Source organism: Haliotis cracherodii, unplaced genomic scaffold (assembly GCF_022045235.1).
Source record: "Haliotis cracherodii isolate W230 unplaced genomic scaffold, xgHalCrac1.p SCAF_13, whole genome shotgun sequence".
Lineage (NCBI taxonomy): Eukaryota > Metazoa > Mollusca > Gastropoda > Lepetellida > Haliotidae > Haliotis > Haliotis cracherodii.
In genome coordinates, this window is record NW_027266268.1 from 5,836,051 (window position 1) to 5,859,697 (window position 23,647).

Genomic DNA, 23,647 nt, shown 5'->3' on the forward strand with positions numbered 1-23,647 from the left:
TTTTTCAGCCTAATACGCCTGGTCCCCGTTTCACAGGATTCGTACCACGACGACTATTGTGTTCAGGTCGCTTTATTTAATGTGCATACAAAGGCACAGATATTAAACACGCGGACGTAATTCCATAACAATGTAGTCAAGGAAGTAATTTGCAGTTGCCTATATATAAAGCCATACGAGCAGAATCGCCTCTGAAGGGAACCTGCTCGCGTATGATTTCCGTGTAAAACACGTGTCCTTATTTATAGACTTCTAACTGTTGATTTGGTTTTTCGGAACACTTCTCTAAAACCTCACACACGACCATGGCCGGCTGTGGAGTTGTGTTGTTGTGGCTATTGAGCACAACGTTGACGGGGACGACAACGGCATACAAACACGTGGTCTTCATGCATGGTGTGCTGGCTGGGACTGAGGAATTCACGCTGTTCGTCAAACAGCTGCAGACTGTGAGTTATCCCTATAAATTTTGTTTGTTTGTTTGTTTGTTTTTGCTTGCTGCTCTCAGCAATATGACATGTACACACCCAGCGTTATGTCGGCAGTCTGTTAATAATCGAGCCTGGACCAGACAATCTTGTGATTGACATCACGAGAATCGATCTTCGCATCTGGAATACGACAGCATTTGCGAAACTAGATAGTTATGCTGCCTACAACATACTACGATTGTTTTGTTGTTTTTTTAAAAAGAAAGAAAAGGTGTGTGGGGGAGCATCCAGACCCCCTGGCTCCGCCATTGTAAGATATACCTTTAATTGACTTTTCAAGGAAATATGGGGCGGTCGGGTAGTATGGGGTTAAAACGTTCGCTCTTCACGCCGAAGACCCGGGTTTGATTCCCAACATGGGTACAATGTGTGAAGCCCATTTTTGGTGTCCCCCGCCGTGATATTGCTGGAATATTGCTAAAAGCGGCGTACTCACCCACCCACTCACTCACTCACTCACTTAGTCACTCACTCACTCACTCAGGGACATATTTTGTATATTATATTACACAAATACTCTTATATATGTATTGTGCTTGAAACAATTTAAAGGGGTATAGTTTCAGCCAGTTTCTTACGCATCTGACAATTGAGCCCACGTCACTCAGGCTCTCGGTAAGATTAAACCAGTAAGGTGACATCACGCTTCTGTTATTGCAGTTGATATTAAGCCAGGATTCACTTGGCATTCAGAACAAGTTAAACTGGGGTAACTATATATGCAAAACTGCAGAGACATTGCATAAATAACCATGACATGGCGTATTTTTTGGTAGAAGTCACGTAAATCTTTTGATTCAGGAAGTAAATCAACTCACTCCTTCGGGCTGTTTTATTCTTCTTCCGGAATCCACAAGTTCTCAAGATATCCCCTTTACGTAAAGCAGTCGATATTATTTAGCCCAAATATAACCTATTTCGTCGAGCGTCGTCGGGCACGAAAACCTAAATTCTCTTCTCCAAATCCACTGAGCATAGTAATTCATGTAACTTGTTCAACTTATCTCTATCTACAACGAAGAAAATCTTTCATCTTTAAAATTTCACAATTTTTCAAATAACATAGTCTACACGTTTCTAGCTACGTCGAAATAAACATTTCATTTTCAATTTTCACAAACAGCTCAGTTTATTGAAAAACTTCAGCTTTGGCGATAACCCCTTTTCTTTTTGTTTCAAACACTTTTTAACAACCCCGTGTTAATGGTGAAAATATTAAACATATTGTCATGGGACTTGTGAGGGTGTTTGTAATCAGACGAATAATCAAAACCCCTTCCTATGACTTTTGTAATGATCTATTATAAATCTATAACTCTGAACCCTCCTCCACAACCACAACCCCCGATATATGCTTGTTCCCTTGTTAGAGGTGAATGAATGTACATACTTGCTCCCTTGTTAGGGGTGGGTGAATAAACATACTTGTTCCCTTGTTAGGGATGGTTGAATATACATACTTGTTCAGGGGTGTATGAATATATATATATATATATATATATATATATATATATATATATATATATATATATATATATATATATGTAAATAAATTAACATACGGTTCCCTTGTTAGGAATAAGTGAATATAAATACTTGTTGCCTTGTTAGGAATAAGGGAATATAAATACATGTTGCCTTGTTAGGAATAAGGGAATATAAATACTTGTTGCCTTGTTAGGAATAAGGGAATATAAATACTTCTTGCTTTGTTAGGAATATGGGAATGTAAATACTTGTTGTCTCATTTGGGATTGTAGAATATAAATACTTGTTTCCTTGTTAGGAATAAGGGAATATAAATACTTGTTGCCTTGTTAGGAATAGGGGAATATAAATACTTGTTGCCTTGTTAGGAATAGGTGAATATAAATACTTGTTTCATTTGGGATTGTAGAATATAAATACTTGTTGCCTTGTTAGGAAAAAGGGAATATAAATACTTGTTGCCTTGTTAGGAATAGGGGAATATAAATACTTGTTTCATTTGGGATTGTAGAATATAAATACTTGTTGCCTTGTTAGGAATAGGGGAATATAAATACTTGTTGCCTTGTTAGTGGTGAGGGAATTTACATACTCGTTCCCTTGTTACTGGTTGGATACTGTGCAATCTTGTTCCCTTGATAGGGATAGTTAAATATGCATGCTTGTTCCCTTGTTATGGGGGGTGTAATATACTTGGTCCCTCTTTGGGGTTGGTTGAATATTATTAGTTATGGTGTGTTTAGTTGCCGTAAGCGGTGTCATATTGGGTTAGCAGGAAAAACAACAACTGTTTTTCTGCTAACCTAATATGAATTCGTCTACGGCAACTGAAGACACCATAACGAATTTATTATACCACTATTTGGTATCCTCATCGCACATCTCATGTCAAAATGTAACCTTAACACCTACAACCGGTATAACTAACAGAACCAGTACAAGTTTCCGATACAACACTTTAATGTAAGCACAAACGTTACAAATGCAATATATAATGCACTGAATGTGAACGTTTAAACAAGTATTATAGCTAAAATGTATAGAATTATCACACAAAAAAGCCCACGTGTTATCAGAAATCTGGAGGCCACTGTAACTTGATAGCAGTCTGCTTTTCCTTTGATTAATAACGGTGTTATCGTTTCTATTCCTGTGTAGTGTCACGTTTCTTGTTTGTGACGTCATCCTATATTATGTTCTATGACGTTGCTATTTGTAAACAGTAACCTCCGTTGTGACCTTTTTTTAGTATAAGTTTGGTTAATAAAGTCACGAACGTGGTTTCTTTAAGAATTAATATCTTTGCACATCACAATAATGATATTAAAACACAAAACACAATAACGAATTTCTGTACCCGAAAATTCATGTGAAATATGTGAGGTGGGTGTTGGAAAATTCAAAATGGCTGTTACTGACGATATATGGTCTCAGGTCTGTGACAACCATCTCGGATTGTTACTGACGGTATACGGGCACACATGAGGTTAGCAGTTCTGCTGTCTGATTGGTCAATTTCTCTTTGAGGCATAATAAATATGCTTATAACCTTGTTAGTGGTGCGGTATATTAAATACTTGTTCCTGTGTTGGACAATACACGTTCCTGTTCCCCTGTCATGGGTTGGACAATACACGTTCTTGTTTCCTTGTCAGGGGTTGGAGAATACACGTTCTTGTTCCATTGTCAGGGGTTGGACAATACACGTTCTTGTTCCCTTGTCAGGGGTTGGACAATACACGTTCTTGTTCCCTTGTCAGGGGTTGGACAATACATTTTCTTGTTCCCTTGTCAGGGGTTGGACAATACACGTTCTTGTTCCCTTGTCAGGGGTTGGACAATACATTTTCTTGTTCCCTTGTCAGGGGTTGGACAATACACTTTCTTGTTCCCTTGTCAGGGATTGGACGATACACGTTCTTGTTCCCTTGTCAGGGGTTGGACGATACACGTTCTTGTTCCCTTGTCAGGGGTTGGACAATACACGTTCTTGTTCCCTTGTCAGGGGTTGGACAATACACGTTCTTGTTCTCTTGTCAGGGGTTGGGGAATATACATTCTTGTTCCCTTGTCAGGGGTTGGACAATACACGTTCTTGTTCCCTTGTCAGGAGTTGGGGAATATACATTCTTGTTCCCTTGTTGGTGGTGGGAGAATATAAGTACTTGTTCCTTTGTTAGGTGTGGGAGTCCCCCGCCGTGATATTGCTGGAATATTGCTAAAAGCGGCGTAAAACCATACTCACTAGGTGTGGGAGAATATACCCTTGTTCATAGGGGAATTTACATAGTTTATTATGATCAATAGGTAATTATCTTGATACTTTTCAAATTCCTGTAAAACAGCAAACATTTTATATCAGAAAATGCCTTTGTAAACGCATGAAGTTATTGATTTAGCTGTTGTAACAGTTCAGCGTTCTCATTGTGTGTAAACACAAGGGTAAACAGAAAGCGGGAAACTTTATGACCGTGATAACAAATAACAAGAAAAAGATCAAATAAATAGACATGTCACATCGAAACTGAACATGGCATATATATCCAGTAACGTTAACGCGATCCCATTCAATGTTAACAAATGCTTTGTTGTTGTCAATAGGGTTACGAGAGCATGTCGGTATCAATAGTAGTTTCCTTGATATCTTCCTGGTGTTGTGTACTGTTGTTTCGGGTCAAGGTTAAGGTTCTTTGAGGACTTTAAAGTGTCAATATAAGCAGTAATTATTTATTCATCTGTCTGTTAACATACCCTGTTTTGAGTGTGTGTAGTAAACCTCGTGTGTGTGTGTGTGTGTGTATGTGTGTGTGTGTGTGTGTGTGTGGCTGCTGGTACTAGTCAGATCTAATGCCGATTTTATAGTGCTAGCTCACTGAGATACTATGCCGCAGTTTAACATGAATACCCCACTCAGAAACAGTATACTGACTGTGAGACGACCAGTCCTTGTCGAGCTCCAGGAAGGGTAACAACAAGTACCATCTTTTAACGTTTTCTTTGGTATTAAGCGGGCGGGGATCGAACCCCGACCTTCTGCTTTCCGCGCGGACGCTTTACCACTAGACCAAGGAGGCGGTCGGGAGATACTGGGATCGAGCTCATGTCACTTAGTGATACAACTCCCAATAGTGTATTATAGAAGGAACCATTTGCGTATCATATTATTTAACACCCAAACCATGTCTGAGTGCAAGTAGTATCTCCTTCGAGATATCACCACAATTATGTTCCATCACAAAACTTTCCAAGCCTTTGTGATATCATCGGTTACCATGACAACACTCTCATGCCATCCCTTACATTTTTTACACTGAAACTGGGTAGCTGAATAATTTACACCAAAGGCACTGCTTAATACTGTTAACAAACTGAAAGAAATGGACGAATGATTTTGGATGATAAAAAGAATCTTAACCTCGTGTCTTTTGATATGAAATATATCAACTCTTATCGATAAATGTCTAAAACTCATCGATAAGCCTCGGGGATAAACTTTTATCTACTTGTGTTGATATATTTGATATGAGTTGACACTCAGGTGATATTCTCTATGTGAAGCTTCATCTTCAGTCATCATCCCTGAAACGTACCAGGATATGCTGCTCGCAGGTTCGAATCTAAGACACGATTATGACCCTTGGCAAGTCAGAACCAAACTCAATTGGCTTCTCTAAAGTGGGATTCAAACCCACAATCATAGGTTTCTTCAACTCTCTGTGCAGAATTGCGCCCCATGGACACACCAGAAACCTAGCGGGTTCGAATCCCGATAAGCCCCGTTTATGTTTCTAGGTTTGTCATGTACTCTTGCTTGTGGGTTTCACCAAAGCAGTAAATATCTGAGACCTGATTCAATTAGGAATTTCTTCCCACATGAAGCTGACACACCGTGATATAAGTTGAATACTGCTGAAAGCCACGTTAAACCCAACACACTCACTTTTCTTGAAAAGAAAAACGCGATTTTATACGACGTTAGTATGATTCAACCTTGCTTTCGACAATTAAACATGAAAACATATTGTATCACGCTTGTCATGTGAAGGAAGAGGATGATACAACTGTCTCCTGGTATTCATTTCCCAGACAGTCACGAATGTCAGAAACTTAGAAACTTCGCACATACCCTTTCTGGACACGCACACAAAACGTAGGATTCTCACGTGATTGTGTTACATCCTAACTCGTGCTATTTATAAATATCCAACAGTGGTTATACTTGTTTAGCATGTATGCTTCATCCCTCGACATAATTATAGTTAACGAAATTCCTGCTGTGACAAAGACGTGTTATATAAGTTACCGGACCTCTTGGAAGATGAGGGGGCACGGGTGGCCCAGTCGTCTAAGGCGCTGCATTTCGCTGTGCAGAGTTGCGTCCCTTGAGCACCCCAGGCACCTATAGTCGTTGGTTCGAATCCCGATTTGCCCTGATTATTTTTCTAGGTTTATCAGCACAATACCCATTCTCGTGGGTTTCACTAAAGTGGTAAACGCATGCGACCTACATCACTTCAGGCTTTCCTCCCACATTAAGCTGACACGCCGTGATATAACTGGAATACTGTTCAAAGCGGCGTTAAAGTGTAAAGTGTAAAAAGCACAGCTAATCAGTGACGTCATGGTAACGTAACACGGAACTACATTTTACGTCGCAATTACAAGGGGTCGTGAAACGTCCTTGCGTGTTAGGTGGGGAGAAATATTACGTTAGGTTCACATTGACAAGGAAAAATAATGATAGATGGTAGTTTATGGATTTAATATCACTTCCTGCCGTTTGTTATTCTCTCTGATATGTTTCCTTAAAAACTGTAAATTTCTCATTTAACTCGTCAATCGAGACTATTTGTTTCGCAAAGCGCCATTTTTGTTACTTCACCAACGTGTATTCTTTCGCTTCCAACAGCGGTTTCCTCGTTTTCAAGACTATTTTTTGTTAAAGTTGATTTTGTATATAATCATTATCTAAATGTATGATATAGAATTTTCGTGACCCTAAATATTTTTTGATACTTTTGTTTATTTTTTTTAAGATTTTGCAGACACGAAACTACTTTTAGTCGCAAATACAAGGGGTTGTAATGTAATGATATAATTTAATTTTCTGGCAAAGTACACAAAAAGTATATAATAAATAGGATGTTCCATGTGTCTCGTGAAATATCATATTTCTCTCATCTCGTGACGGGGGGAAAAGGAGATATATCGGATATTCGATCCCCGACCGCGTCATACCAAAAGACGTTAAGAGATGGTACTTGTTGTTACCCTGTCTGGCGCTCGGCATTAAGGGGCTAAAACAAGGACTGGTCGGCTCAGTATACTGTGTCTGAGTGGGATATTCATGTTAAACTGCGGCATGGTATCTCAGTGAGCTAGCACTATAAATCGGCATCAGTCCAGACTAGTACAAGCCGACACACACATACATAAACGTGCATGCACGTCGCTATATAAGTACAATAATCTTGGACGCGACGTTAAACCCCATTTCACCACACCTAATAATCTCCTCCTCATGTGTGCGCGTGTATGTGTAATATGATCAGTAATCAAGGGTACATCACAAGGTGTACATTCTCATGCACCTGTTTGAATACACATTGATATAGAAGGGGTATAAAAGCATCTGATACGTCATCTCATGCCTCTCTGTGTCTTTCTCATTCAACACCACTCTGTCTTTCGACAAACCGTAAAGGATAAAAACTTCCTCCGTCTTGACTGAGAATGTGAGCCCGGGTCATCGGGAAAATGGGTCGGGCCGATCCCGACGCCCCGGGCTTACATTCTCAGTCAAGGTGGAGGAGGAGGGGTTCATCCAACTTTAACACCGTCTAAATGCAAGAAATACCAGAAAGAATAAGAAGACATCGCGATACCTTACGGTGAAGCAATACAGTGCGTCGCGGTATAAAAAGAATTCGACGAAAGCGTGAGAGAGAAAGTCCACGTGCAGCATGTACACAGCTGAAGTTATGACATGTAAGATAGAAGACTATTTCATCACCTGTCCCCGTTTGCTCAGTGGGAAAACGGTTGGTTACAAAAGGACACACGATATATGAGGTTGTAGGTTCAATTCAATTTTCATGTTAAGAGAATTGTGGCTTTCATCCAATAAAAAAAATAGAAGTTCAGAGGGTATATTCTTAAAGCTGGGGAATATCATTTCATACTCGCGGAATGCCTAGGGTTCTCTGGTTAATAAATACATTCGCATTTTATCAGCTTTGTAAAGAACCTACTTACACAGCAGTGCTGCTGCTCCCTATAAACGATATTGATATTGACTTGTCACTACACAGAGCTATGCCCGTGAAGATCCTGGGTAGAATTGGTCTTCAGTAACCCATTCTTGTCGCAAAAGGTGACTGTGCTTGTTGTAAGAGGCGACTAACAGGATCGGGTGGTCAGACTCGCTGACTTGGTTGATACATGTCATCGATCCCAGTCGCGTGGATCGATGCTCATGTTATTAATCACTGGATTGTCTGGTCCAGACTCTATCATTTACAGACCGTCGTCATATAGCTGGATTATTGCTGAGTGCGGCGTTAAACATCAAACCAATCAAACCAAATAAACAGAGTTCCGGGCTGTACCATAGTGTTTCCCATACTGAATACGTTGATTATTTCTCCCACGTATGCATAGATCACCCTCTATATACGGTGACTATAGACGGTAACTAATTCTCCCACGCAGGATCACCCTCTATACGGTGATTATAGACGGTAATTGATTCTCCCACGCAGGATCACCCTCTATACGGTGACTATAGACGGTAACTTATTCTCCCACGCAGGATCACCCTCTATACGGTGACTATAGACGGTAACTTATTCTCCCACGCAGGATCACCCTCTATACGGTGATTATAGACGGTAATTAATTCTCCCACGCAGGATCACCCTCTATACGGTGACTATAGACGGTAACTTATTCTCCCACGCAGGACCACCCTCTATACGGTGATTATAGACGGTAATTAATTCTCCCACGCAGGATCACCCTCTATACGGTGACTATAGACGGTAACTTATTCTCCCACCTGGATCACCCTCTATACGGTGATTATAGACGGTAATTGATTCTCCCACGCAGGATCACCCTCTATACGGTGACTATAGACGGTAACTTATTCTCCCACGCAGGATCACCCTCTATACGGTGACTATAGACGGTAACTTATTCTCCCACGCAGGATCACCCTCTATACGGTGACTATAGACGGTAACTTATTCTCCCACGCAGGACCACCCTCTATACGGTGACTATAGACGGTAATTAATTCTCCCACGCAGGATCACCCTCTATACGGTGACTATAGACGGTAATTAATTCTCCCACGCAGGATCACCCTCTATACGGTGACTATAGACGGTAACTTATTCTCCCACGCAGGACCACCCTCTATACGGTGATTATAGACGGTAACTTATTCTCCCACGCAGGATCACCCTCTATACGGTGATTATAGACGGTAACTTATTCTCCCACGCAGGATCACCCTCTATACGGTGACTATAGACGGTAACTTATTCTCCCACGCAGGACCACCCTCTATACGGTGATTATAGACGGTAACTTATTCTCCCACCAGGATCACCCTCTATACGGTGACTATAGACGGTAACTTATTCTCCCACGCAGGACCACCCTCTATACGGTGATTATAGACGGTAATTAATTCTCCCACGCAGGATCACCCTCTATACAGTGACTATAGACGGTAACTTATTCTCCCACCAGGATCACCCTCTATACGGTGACTATAGACGGTAACTTATTCTCCCACGCAGGATCACCCGGGCACGAACGTGACTCTCATCAGTTCCTACAGTGAGATGCTCAGTGTAGAACCGCTTTGGGGGCAGGTGAACACCATCAAGTCCCAGGTTGCTGCGGTCATGGCGGACAACCCTGCAGGCATCCATCTTGTCTGCTTCTCCCAGGGTGAGTGATTGGATATGCTTACAGGGGTGGGTTTGTTTGTTTGTTGTTTAACGCCGCACTCAGGCAATACTCCAGCTTTATGACGGCGATCTGTAAATAATCGAGTCTGGACCAGACAATCCAGTCATTGACACCATGAGCATCGATCTACGCAAGCGGGATACGATGACAACCAAGACAGCGAGCCTGACCACCCGACCCCGTTAGACACCTCTTACGACAAGCATAGTCGCCTGTTATGGCAAGCATGGGTTGCTAAAGACCTATTCTACCCCGGATACAGATAACCTTGTTAGAGATGGCAACCTCCTTCTCTCAGTTTCAGGCTGAAACATAAATACTTTGTGTGAGATAGGTGGATGGTAAAACACGCATCTCATTGTGTCTGTTAATGTTATTTATCGCCAGTCAGACATATTGCAGAAATATCATGACGACGAGTACATTTATTCTGGACCAGAACAAAACAGTGACTTGAAACCTAATCCACGCCTTCGGGGTTAGATGGAATGCACTCAAGCAGGCTAATGTGGCCCGCTTTCTTCCCCTGTGACCCGTGAAGATTCGGGGTAGAATAGGTCTTCAGCAACCCATGCTTGCCGTAAAAGGCGACTATGCTTGTCGCAAGAGGCGACTCACGGGATCGGGTGGTCAGGCTCGCTGACTTGGTTGATACATGTCATCGTATCCCAATTGCGTGGATCGATGCTCATAATATCACTGGATTGTCGAGTTCAGACTTGATTATTTACAGACCACCGTCATATAGCTGGAATATTGCTGAGTGAGGAGTAAAACAACAAACAAACAATTATTTTTTAAGTCTTCCCCTGTATCCCCACAAGAGATGGTGACACACTGCTTTCTGAATGAGGGGTGATATATTTCTCTCAGAGAGGTTTGTCCACGTTCTTGTGACAATGAAGTTGCCAATAAAGCCTGATGTATTCCTTGTCGACTTTCAGGGGGACTGATATGTCGAGGTCTCCTGTCTGTGCTCCGTCACAACGTTGACACGTTCATTGCCCTCAGCTGCCCTATGGCCGGCCAGTATGGATGTGAGTATCCACCCTACGCAATCTGAGTAATCCCCGAAACAAACTGTGAGTAGTCCCAGACACACTCTGTGAGTATTCGCCGACACGAACTGTGAGTTGTCCCAGACACACTCTGTGAGTATTCGCCGACACGAACTGTGAGTTGTCCCAGACACAATCTGTGAGTATTCGCCGACACAAACTGTGAGTTGTCCCAGACACAATCTGTGAGTATTCGCCGACACAAACTGTTAGTTGTCCCAGACACAATCTGTGAGTATTCGCCGACACAAACTGTTAGTTGTCCCAGACACAATCTGTGAGTATTTCGTTGATACAAACTGTAAGTTGTCCAAGACACAATCTGCGAGTATTCGCCGAAACAAACTGTTAGTTGTCCCAGACACAATCTGTGAGTATTCCCCAACATAATGTGTGAGTATTCCCCTACATAATGTGTGAGTATTCCCCAACATAATGTGTGAGTATTCCCCTACATAATGTGTGAATATTCCCCAACATAATGTGTGAGTATTCCCCAATATAATGTGTGAGTATTCCCCATCATAATCTGTGGATATTCCCCAATATAATAGGTGAGTATTCCCCTACATAATGTGTGTGTATTCTCCTACATAATGTGTGAGTATTCCCCAATATAATGTGTGAGTATTCCCCATCATAATCTGTGGATATTCCCCAACATAATGTGTGAGTATTCCGCAACATAATGTTTGAGTATTCCCCTACATAATGTGTGTGTATTCCCCTACATAATGTGTGAGTATTCCCTATCATTAGTCTGTGAGAGCTTACCTTCAGTCAGTGATTCGGGCTTGTTGCATCTCTTTATTTGTCGCATTGTCAGCCCTATGATTAGCCCTATAGTTTCATTGGTTCACTGTTGTAGACTCGGATGCCATCAAGAAGTGGTACGCGGATTATCTCGCAAAAAACCTTTACAAGTGAGTAGACTCAAACAGATATATCTGAGTTGATCTGTGATTTGCCATGTCTCGACCTTTTTTGTAAGTACTGACATTATAAATATTTCGATGATATTAACATAACCGACTCTCAACACCTTCAACGCTACACTTCCTTCCTACAACCGACTCTCAACACCTCCTTCCTACAGCCCACTCTCTACACCTCCTTCCTACAGCCCACTCTCTACACCTCCTTCCTACAACCCACTCTCTACACCTCCTTCCTACAACCCACTCTCTACACCTCCTTCCTAGAACCAACTCTCTACGTACACCTCCTTCTTACAACCCACTCTCTACACCTCCTTCCTACAACCCACTCTCTACACCCCCTTCCTACAACCCACTCTCTACACCTCCTTCCTACAACCCACCCTCTACACCTCCTTCCTACAACCCACTCTCTACACCTCCTTCCTACAACCCACTCTCTACACCTCCTTCCTACAACCCACTCTCTACACCTCCTTCCTACAACCAACTCTCTACACCCCCTCCTACAACCAACTCTCTACACCTCCTTCCTACAACCAACTCTCTACACCTCCTTCCTACAACCCACTCTCTACACCTCCTTCCTACAACCCACTCTCTACACCTCCTTCCTACAACCAACTCTCTACGTACACCCCCTTCCTACAACCCACTCTCTACACCTCCTTCCTAGAACCAACTCTCTACGTACACCCCCTTCCTACAACCCACTCTCTACACCTCCTTCCTACAACCAACTCTCTACACCTCCTTCCTACAACCCACTCTCTACACCTCCTTCCTACAACCCACCCTCTACACCTCCTTCCTACAACCAACTCTCTACACCTCCTTCCTACAACCCACTCTCTACACCTCCTTCCTACAACCCACTCTCTACAACCCCTTCCTACAACCCACTCTCTACACCTCCTTCCTACAACCCACTCTCTACACCCCCTTCCTACAACCCACTCTCTACACCCCCTTCCTACAACCAACTCTCTACACCCCCTTCCTACAACCCACTCTCTACACCCCCTTCCTACAACCCACTCTCTACACCCCCTTCCTACAACCAACTCTCTACACCCCCTTCCTACAACCCACTCTCTACACCCCCTCCTACAACCAACTCTCTACACCTCCTTCCTACAACCCACTCTCTACACCTCCTTCCTACAACCCACTCTCTACACCCCCTTCCTACAACCCACTCTCTACACCCCCTTCCTACAACCAACTCTCTACACCTCCTTCCTACAACCCACTCTCTACACCTCCTTCCTACAACCCACTCTCTACACCCCCTTCCTACAACCCACTCTCTACACCTCCTTCCTACAACCCACTCTCTACACCCCCTTCCTACAACCCACTCTCTACACCTCCTTCCTACAACCCACCCACTACACCTACTTCCTACAACCAACTCTCTACACCTCCTTCCTACAACCCACTCTCTACACCTCCTTCCTACAACCCACTCTCTACACCTCCTTTCTAATACCCACTCTCTACACCTCCTTCCTACAACCAACTCTCTACACCTCCTTCCTACAACCAACTCTCTACACCCCCTTCCTACAACCCACTCTCTACACCTCCTTTCTAATACCCACTCTCTACACCTCCTTCCTACAACCCACTCTCTACACCTCCTTTCTAATACCCACTCTCTACACCTCCTTCCTACAACCAACTCTCTACACCTCCTTCCTACAACCCACTCTCTACACCTCCTTTCTAATACCCACTCTCTACACCTCCTTCCTACAACCAACTCTCTACACCCCCTTCCTACAACCCACTCTCTACACCTCCTTTCTAATACCCACTCTCTACACCTCCTTCCTACAACCCACTGTCTACACCTCCTTTCTAATACACACTCTCTACACCTCCTACCTACAACCCACTCTCTACACCTCCTTCCTGCAACCCCCTCTCTACACCTCCTTCCAACATCCGGGACCTCCACGTCTTCAAAAACAAACAGAGACGGTCTCAGGCTAAGCCGGAATGTGTATTGTATGGGATATGAAAAGGTATCCGAAAGGTAAACAATGAGGAGACACCTGAACCTAAACAGCATCAGTAAAACAACTTAAGATAATCAAATTCTTCAAGATAATGATGACTAAACATTTTAACACTTATCAAAATTTCAAGTTAGTAACATATAACATGAGAAAGTGTTTATAAAAGACATGCTGGCAATTCATAGTGTTGTAATTCTTATATATGAGTGCAAATGGAATGCCTGTACCTTTATCGACAACAAAAAATACAATACTGACCGGCGCTTCACGATAGTGCGGATGCATCTTCATGAAAATGTATTTAAGTGAGTGTGTGAGCTGGGTTCAACGCCCCTTTTAACAGTATTCCAGTTATATCACGGCGTGTCAGCTTAATGTGGGAGGAAAGCTCGAAGTTATGCAGGTCTCAGACGTTTACCACTTCGGTGAAACCCACGAGCACGGGTATGGTGCTGACAAACCTAGAAACATAATCGGGGTGAACCGGGATTCGAACCAACAATCATAGGTTTCTGGCGTGTCCAGGGGACGCAACTCTGCACAGCAAATCGCGGCGCCCTAGACGACTGGGCCATCCGTGCCCCCTGAAAATGTATTTAAAAGTCAAGTATGAGGCTTGAGCTACAGAAAGAGTTTTTCTTTTTGTGTATTGATTTCTAGATATTGACGGTCACAGACCGGTTATCTTTAAATACATGAAAACTCATTCAGCTGTCGATGCTAAAATAACTCATTATACTGATACATAAAATAATTCCAGTGAAAATACAAACAATAAGACAAATAACACGACAAAAACATAAATTCAGATACGGTACTTGATACAGTAAACATTATTCACGTTGAGCATAATGTTTAATAAGCATTCATGACTCCCATTACTAAAGACGTTACATTTTATTTTGGTACATAACGACTGGAATACTAGTGCTTGTCTTTGAAACACTAATATATTAACTGAGACTCTCTATTATTCCGCATCGTTTATTTACATTTATTTTAACTACACTAAAGTGACGTATTATACAGCAACCAAATAGTAGATTTGGACAGCAAGTTCATTGTTAAAGCAAAGTATTAATGTTAGAATGATTTTGAGCAAGTTTAACCAAATGGAAAAATAACAAGTAAATTCCTCACATACTTCCTTCTACTGACACTCAACACCTTATTCCCACCTTATTCCCCCCTTATTCCAACAACCGATTTGTCGTGAGCCTTTATCAGATTCTACCCCTTCTTGATGCTGCTCTGCTGTGTTGTTGCAGGGTTTTCTATACCAAGAGCGGACAGAAGATTTCTTTCGGCAACTACTGGATGGGTGAGTTACACTATACTGTCGAGTGTGTTACACTATACTGTCGAGTGTGTTACACTATACTGTCGAGTGAGTCACACTAAACTGTCGAGTGATTTACACTATACTGTCGAGTGAGTTACACTATACTGTCGAGTGAGTTACACTTTACTGTCGGGTGAGTTACACTATACTGTCGAGTGAGTTACACTATGCTGTCGAGTGAGTTACACTATGCTGTCGAGTGATTTACACTATACTGTCGAGTGATTTACACTATACTGTCGAGTGAGTTACACTATACTGTCGAGTGAGTTACACTATACTGTCGAGTGAGTTACACTATACTGTCGGGTGAGTTACACTATACTGTCGAGTGAGTTACACTATGCTGTCGAGTGAGTTACACAATACTGTCGAGTGAGTTACACTAAACTGTCGAGTGAGTTACACTATACTGTCGAGTGAGTTACACTATGCTGTCGAGTGATTTACACTATACTGTCGAGTGAGTTACACAATACTGTCGAGTGAGTTACACTAAACTGTCGAGTGAGTTACACTATACTGTCGAGTGAGTTACACTATACTGTCGAGTGAGTTACACTATACTGTCGAGTGAGTTACACTATACTGTCGAGTGAGTTACACTATACTGTCGAGTGTGTTACATTATACTGTCGAGTGTGTGACACTATACTGTCGAGTGAGTCACACTAAACTGTCGAGTGATTTACACTATACTGTCGAGTGAGTTACACAATACTGTCGAGTGAGTTACACTAAACTGTCGAGTGAGTTACACTATACTGTCGAGTGAGTTACACTATACTGTCGAGTGAGTTACACTATACTGTCGAGTGTGTTACATTATACTGTCGAGTGTGTTACACTATACTGTCGAGTGAGTCACACTAAACTGTCGAGTGATTTACACTATACTGTCGAGTGAGTTACACTATATTGTCGAGTGAGTTACACTATGCTGTCGGGTGAGTTACACTATGCTGTCGGGTGAGTTACACTATACTGTCGAGTGAGTTACACTATGCTGTCGAGTGAGTTACACTATGCTGTCGAGTGATTTACACTATACTGTCGAGTGAGTTACACTATACTGTCGAGTGAGTTACACTAAACTGTCGAGTGAGTTACACTATGCTGTCGAGTGAGTTACACGATACTGTCGAGTGAGTTACACTATACTATCGGGTGAGTTACACTATACTGTCGAGTGAGTTACACTATACTGTCGAGAGAGTTACACTATACTGTCGAGTGAGTTACACTATGCTGCCGAGTGAGTTACACTATACTGTCGAGTGAGTAACACTATACTGTCGAGTGAGTTACACTATACTGTCGAGTGAGGCTGTGTCCAATTTGGAGTCGGACAAGAATGTTGTTCCATCCTGTTCTGTTGGTGTTGATCCGAATACGGGCCGCCGATATCTTAGTGGAGTATTGACTTATAGTAGTGTGTCCCCATCTCCTGTTGGAACACGGGTGATTCGTTGATTAGTATGTTTGTTGTTTAACACCGCATTCAGAAATAATCCAGTTCCTTGACAACGGTCTGCTAATAATCGAGTCTGGACCGGACAATGCTATGAATGACACTGTGAGCATCGATCTGCTCGACAGTCGCCTCTTACGGCAAGCATGGGTTGCTGAAGACCAATTCTAACCCGGGTCTTCTCGGGATAGGATACAGGGGAAGATACCAGGCTCCATTACTCTGGTCATCAGAGCCGACCAAAATAGGTCGGTTACAGTCAGGCTGATTGATATGCCCGATTGCTTTCCACCTTAATCCGATGAAGTGGATCGTAGTTCCAGTCAATGGTGTGTCTGATCCAGATAAAATACACAAGCCACCGTAATATTTCCGGAATATTGCTGACTGCGGCGTAAAATAACATCCACAGACTCATCCACCTATCTCACACAGAGTATTTATTTACCCGACCTTAAACTGAGAGAACGAGGTTCCCATCCATTTAGCAGAGAGAAGGTAGGATGCTGGGAAGAGGAAGGTGGGATGCTTGCAAGAGGAAGGTGGGATGCTGGGATCAGTAAGTGGGATGCTGGGAACAGGAAGTGGGATGCTGGAATCAGGAAGTTGGATGCTGGGAAGAGGAAGTGGGATGCTGGGAAGAGGAAGGTGGGATGCTGGGATCAGGAAAGTGGGATGCTGGGATCAGGAAGCTGGGATGCTGGGATCAGGAAGGTGGGATTCTGGGAACAGGAAGGTGGGATGCTGGGATCAGGAAGGTTGGATGCCGGGATCAGGAAGGTGGGATACTGGGATCAGGAAGGTTGGATGCTGGGATCAGGAAGGTGGGATGCTGGGATCAGGAAGGTGGGATCAGGAAGGTGGGATGCTGGGATCAGGAAGGTGGGATCAGGAAGGTGGGATGCTTGGATCAGGAAGCTGGGATACTGGGGTCAGGAAGGTGGGATGCTGGGATCAGGAAGGTGGGATCAGGAAGGTGGGATCAGGAAGGTGGGATCAGGAAGGTGGGATGCTGGGATCAGGAAGGTGGGATGCTGGTATCAGAAAGGTGGGATGCTGGGATCAGGAAGGTGGGATCAGGAAGGTGGGATGCTGGGATCAGGAAGGTGGGATCAGGAAGGTGGGATGCTGGGATCAGGAAGCTGGGATACTGGGGTCAGGAAGGTGGGATGCTGGGATCAGGAAGGTGGGATCAGGAAGGTGGGATGCTGCGATTAGGAAGGTGGGATGCTGGTATCAGAAAGGTGGGATGCTGGGATCAGGAAGGTGGGATCAGGAAGGTGGGATGCTGGGATCAGGAAGGTGGGATCAGGAAGGTGGGATGCTGCGATTAGGAAGCTGGGATACTGGGATCAGGAAGGTGGGATACTGGGATCAGGAAGGTTGGATGCTGGGATCAGGAAGGTGGGATGCTGGGATCAGGAAGGTGGGATCAGGAAGGTGGGATGCTGGGATCAGGAAGGTGGGATGCTGGTATCAGAAAGGTGGGATGCTGGGATCAGGAAGGTGGGATCAGGAAGGTGGGATGCTGGGATCAGGAAGGTGGGATCAGGAAGGTGGGATGCTGGGATCAGGAAGCTGGGATACTGGGGTCAGGAAGGTGGGATGCTGGGATCAGGAAGGTGGGATCAGGAAGGTGGGATGCTGCGATTAGGAAGGTGGGATGCTGGTATCAGAAAGGTGGGATGCTGGGATCAGGAAGGTGGGATCAGGAAGGTGGGATGCTGGGATCAGGAAGGTGGGATCAGGAAGGTGGGATGCTGCGATTAGGAAGGTGGGATGCTGGTATCAGAAAGGTGGGATGCTGGGATCAGGAAGGTGGGATCAGGAAGGTGGGATGCTGGGATCAGGAAGGTGGGATCAGGAAGGTGGGATGCTGCGATTAGGAAGCTGGGATACTGGGGTCAGGAAGGTGGGATACTGGGATCAGGAAGGTGGGATCAGGAAGGTGGGATGCTGCGATTAGGAAGGTGGGATGCTGGGGTCAGGAAGGTGGGATGCTGGGATCAGGAAGGTGGGATCAGGAAGGTGGGATGCTGCGATTAGGAAGCTGGGATACTGGGGTCAGGAAAGTGGGATGCTGGGATCAGGAAGGTGGGATCAGGAAGGTGGGATGCTGCGATTAGGAAGGTGGGATGCTGGTATCAGAAAGGTGGGATGCTGGGATCAGGAAGGTGGGATCAGGAAGGTGGGATGCTGGGATCAGGAAGGTGGGATCAGGAAGGTGGGATGCTGCGATTAGGAAGGTGGGATGCTGGTATCAGAAAGGTGGGATGCTGGGATCAGGAAGGTGGGATCAGGAAGGTGGGATGCTGGGATCAGGAAGGTGGGATCAGGAAGGTGGGATGCTGGGATCAGGAAGCTGGGATACTGGGGTCAGGAAGGTGGGATGCTGGGATCAGGAAGGTGGGATGCCGGTATCAGGAAGGTGGGATGCCGGTATCAGGAAGGTGGGATCAGGAAGGTGGGATGCTGGGATCAGGAAGGTGGGATCAGGAAGGTGGGATGCTGGGATCAGGAAGGTGGGATCAGGAAGGTGGGATGCTGGGATCAGGAAGGTGGGATCAGGAAGGTGGGATGCTGCGATTAGGAAGGTGGGATGCTGGTATCAGAAAGGTGGGATGCTGGGATCAGGAAGGTGGGATCAGGAAGGTGGGATGCTGGGATCAGGAAGGTGGGATCAGGAAGGTGGGATGCTGGGATCAGGAAGCTGGGATACTGGGGTCAGGAAGGTGGGATGCTGGGATCAGGAAGGTGGGATGCCGGTATCAGGAAGGTGGGATGCCGGTATCAGGAAGGTGGGATCAGGAAGGTGGGATGCTGGGAAGAGGAAGGTGGGATGCTGGGATCAGGAAGGTGGGATGCTGGTATCAGGAAGGTGGGATGCTTGTAACAGGAAGGTGGGATGCCGAGATCAGGAAGGTGGGATGCTTGTAACAGGAAGGTGGGATGCCGGTATCAGGAAGGTGGGATCATGTAGGTGGGATGCCGGGATCAGGAAGGTGGGACGCCGGGATCAGGAAGGTGGGATACGCTCTATTGTATATCTTTATTGCATTAATTACCTGGCTAACTCAGTTCAATCAATGTTTCAGATCCCCATCACTTGACGGAGTATCGCAAGTATTCCCAGTTCCTCGCTGTCATCAACAACGACACAGAGCAAGGAAATAGTCAAAGTAAGATGGCGGGGACGTTGTTACCGGATAATTCAAATGCCCAAATACAGTTTCAGCAACGCCCCTGTTAGTGACCTTCCTTTTGATATTCTTTTCCTGACAAGCTGATAAATTAGCCGAATCATTTTTTTCAAGATAATTTATTTAATTATCAACAGACATTTTTTATTATCTTAGACAGTTTATTCTTTTCGATAAAATTTTGCCAACCCCTCACCCATCCCCAGACTCTCTTAGAATATATAATGGTAGGTCCCTTATGACGGCATAATGTTCTACAGACACGGGTGCCCAAGCATTATGTTGCGGTATACATGGTAGAATACCATGTGGTCGCCAGGTTTTCTATCTAAAATCGATTAGCAATATTCCAGCAATATCACGGCTAGGGACACCAGAAATGGGCTTCACACATTGTGCCCATGTCGGGAATCAAACCCAGGTCTTCGGCGTGACGAGCGAACGCTTTTACCACTAGGCTACCCGACCAACCCTCCGCCCGGAGAGTGGAAGGTCCGGGGTTTGACCCCCGGCCGCGCCATACCAAAACATGTTAAAAGATGGTACTTGTTTTTATCTTGTCTGGTGCTCGGCAATAAGGGGCTAAAGCTAGAACTGGTCGTCTCGGAGTCAGTATACTGTGTCTGAGTGGGGTATTCATGTTAAACTGCGGCATGGTATCCCCATTTCACGTCACCTCACCAAAGAGTTCGCCTCTCTTTGTCATTGTATCATGGTAGAATGGACGTCCGAAACCTCTAAATTTAAAACACGCTTGATGTATCTCCTGATTATATGATTTTCTAACATTGACGACAGCTTTCGCTATTAATCATATTATTTTGCCGATCGTTGCAGTGTACAAGCGGAACTTCTCTCGCCTGAAGAAATTAGTGCTGATTGGTGGGCCAGATGACGGAGTCATCGGACCTTGGCAATCCGGGTAGGTGTTGGGAAAAAACAGCCATAATTGCCATGAGCAAACCGAGTAGGTTGTGGGATATAATAGACATAATTTACCATGAACAATCCGTGTAGGTGTTGGAATATCACAGCCATAATTACCATGAGCAAACCGAGTAGGTTGTGGGATATAACAGACATAATTTACCATGAACAATCCGTGTAGGTCTTAGGACATATCAGACATAGTTTCAGTCAACAATCCGGGTAGGTGTTGGGACACAACGGCCATAATTACAGTAAAATATCCGAGTAGATGTTGGGATAGACAGAACTACCATGAACAATCAGGGCAGGTGTTGGAATTAGACAGCCATAATGACAAATCAACAGTCCGGGTAGGTGTTGGAATTAGACAGCCATATTGACCATCAACAATCCTGGTAGATGTTCGGATAAAACAGCCATAATTACAATCAACAGTCCGCGTAGATGTTCGGATAAAACAGCCATAATTACAATCAACAGTCCGCGTAGGTGTTCGGATAAAACAGCCATAATTACAATCAACAGTCCGCGTAGGTGTTCGGATAAAACAGCCATAATTACAATCAACAGTCCGCGTAGATGTTCGGATAAAACAGCCATAATTACAATCAACAGTCCGCGTAGATGTTCGGATAAAACAGCCATAATTACAATCAACAGTCCGCGTAGATGTTCGGATAAAACAGCCATAATTACAATCAACAGTCCGCGTAGGTGTTCGGATAAAACAGCCATAATTACAATCAACAGTCCGCGTAGATATTCGGATAAAACAGCCATAATTACAACCAACAGTCCGCGTAGATGTTCGGATAAAACAGCCATAATTACAATCAACAGTCCGCGTAGATGTTCGGATAAAACAGCCATAATTACAATCAACAGTCCGCGTAGATGTTCGGATAAAACAGCCATAATTACAACCAACAGTCCGCGTAGATGTTCGGATAAAACAGCCATAATTACAATCAACAGTCCGCGTAGATGTTCGGATAAAACAGCCATAATTACAATCAACAGTCCGCGTAGATGTTCGGATAAAACAGCCATAATTACAACCAACAGTCCGCGTAGGTGTTAGGACATACCAGAAATAATCACAACCAGCGATCCAGGTAGGTGCTCGGATGAAACAGGCATAATTACAATCAACAATCCTGGTAGGTGTTAGGACATTTCAGACATAATTACATAAAAAGTAGGCCTTGCGATATAACAGTCATGATTACCATGAACAATCCAGGTAGGTGATGGGACATAACAGCCAACATTACCATCAACAATCAGGGATGGTGTGGGAATACAATAGCCATAATGATAGATAGATAGATAGATAGATAGATAGATAGATAGATAGATAGATAGATAGATAGATAGATAGATAGATAGATAGATAGATAGATAGATAGATAGATCATTTCTGTTTACTTCAGACACTTCGGGATGTACAACTCAACCGAGACGGTTCTACCCATGGAGGAACAAAGGGTAGGTATTCCCCATCATCCAAGTGGTAAAGGTGTAGTCTGCTATGAATGTTTGATTTGATGGGTCAAAATGCGAATAAAATAGGTATCTATTTCCATTAGATATCTCAGAATCTCCTATTTATCTTTCCACAAGTCGTAAAATTGTTTTTATCGTTACTTAAATGGTATTGTTGTTATTATTATATATTATACATCATATATATTTATCATTTTCCCAGTGGTATAAAGAGGACAGTTTTGGACTCCGTACCCTCGACAACAGGAAGGCAATCAAGATGCTCACATTCACAGGCGTTACACACACAAACTGGCACAAAAACATGACCATCTACCAGGAAGGCATCAAGCCATTCCTCACATAAACACACACAGAACTACACACACTAACATGACCATCTGCCTGCACGGCATTACGCCATTCCACACTTAAACACACAGAACTACACACACTAACATGACCATCTGCCCGCACGGCATTACGCCATTCCTCACCATAAGCACACAGAACTACACACACCAACATGACCATCTGCCTGCACGGCATTACGCCATTCCTCACATAAACACACACAGAACTACACACACTAACATGACCATCTGCCTGCACGGCATTACGCCATTCTTCACATAAACACACACAGAACTACACACACTAACATGACCATCTGCCTGTACGGCATTACGCCATTCCTCACATAAACACACACAGAACTACACACACTAACATGACCATCTGCCTGCACGGCATTACGCCATTCCTCACATAAACACACACAGAACTACACACACTAACATGACCATCTGCCTGCACGGCATTACGCCATTCCTCACCATAAGCACACAGAACTACACACACCAACATGACCATCTGCCTGCACGGCATTACGCCATTCCTCACATAAACACACACAGAACTACACACACTAACATGACCATCTGCCTGCACGGCATTACGCCATTCTTCACATAAACACACACAGAACTACACACACTAACATGACCATCTGCCTGTACGGCATTACGCCATTCCTCACATAAACACACACAGAACTACACACACTAACATGACCATCTGCCTGCACGGCATTACGCCATTCCTCACATAAACACACACAGAACTACACACACTAACATGACCATCTGCCTGCACGGCATTACGCCATTCCTCACATAAACACACAGAACTATCACACACTAACATGACCATCTGCCTGCACGGCATTACGCCATTC

The 23,647-nt window shown here is 44.0% G+C and overlaps 1 protein-coding gene across 1 annotated transcript; it reads left to right on the plus strand.

The window, feature by feature from the left end:
* Nucleotides 1-192: 192 nt before the first annotated feature.
* On the plus strand, nucleotides 193-22,853 carry LOC139458797 (lysosomal thioesterase PPT2-A-like). The gene is made up of 9 exons (XM_071240215.1): nucleotides 193-449; nucleotides 9,788-9,941; nucleotides 10,907-10,999; nucleotides 11,889-11,943; nucleotides 15,251-15,303; nucleotides 19,891-19,974; nucleotides 20,833-20,917; nucleotides 22,359-22,413; nucleotides 22,634-22,853. The coding sequence occupies exons 1-9, from the start codon at nucleotides 306-308 to the stop codon at nucleotides 22,775-22,777; spliced, it is 867 nt and encodes a 288-aa protein (XP_071096316.1). The 5' UTR covers nucleotides 193-305; the 3' UTR covers nucleotides 22,778-22,853.
* The last annotated feature ends 794 nt before the right edge of the window (nucleotides 22,854-23,647 follow it).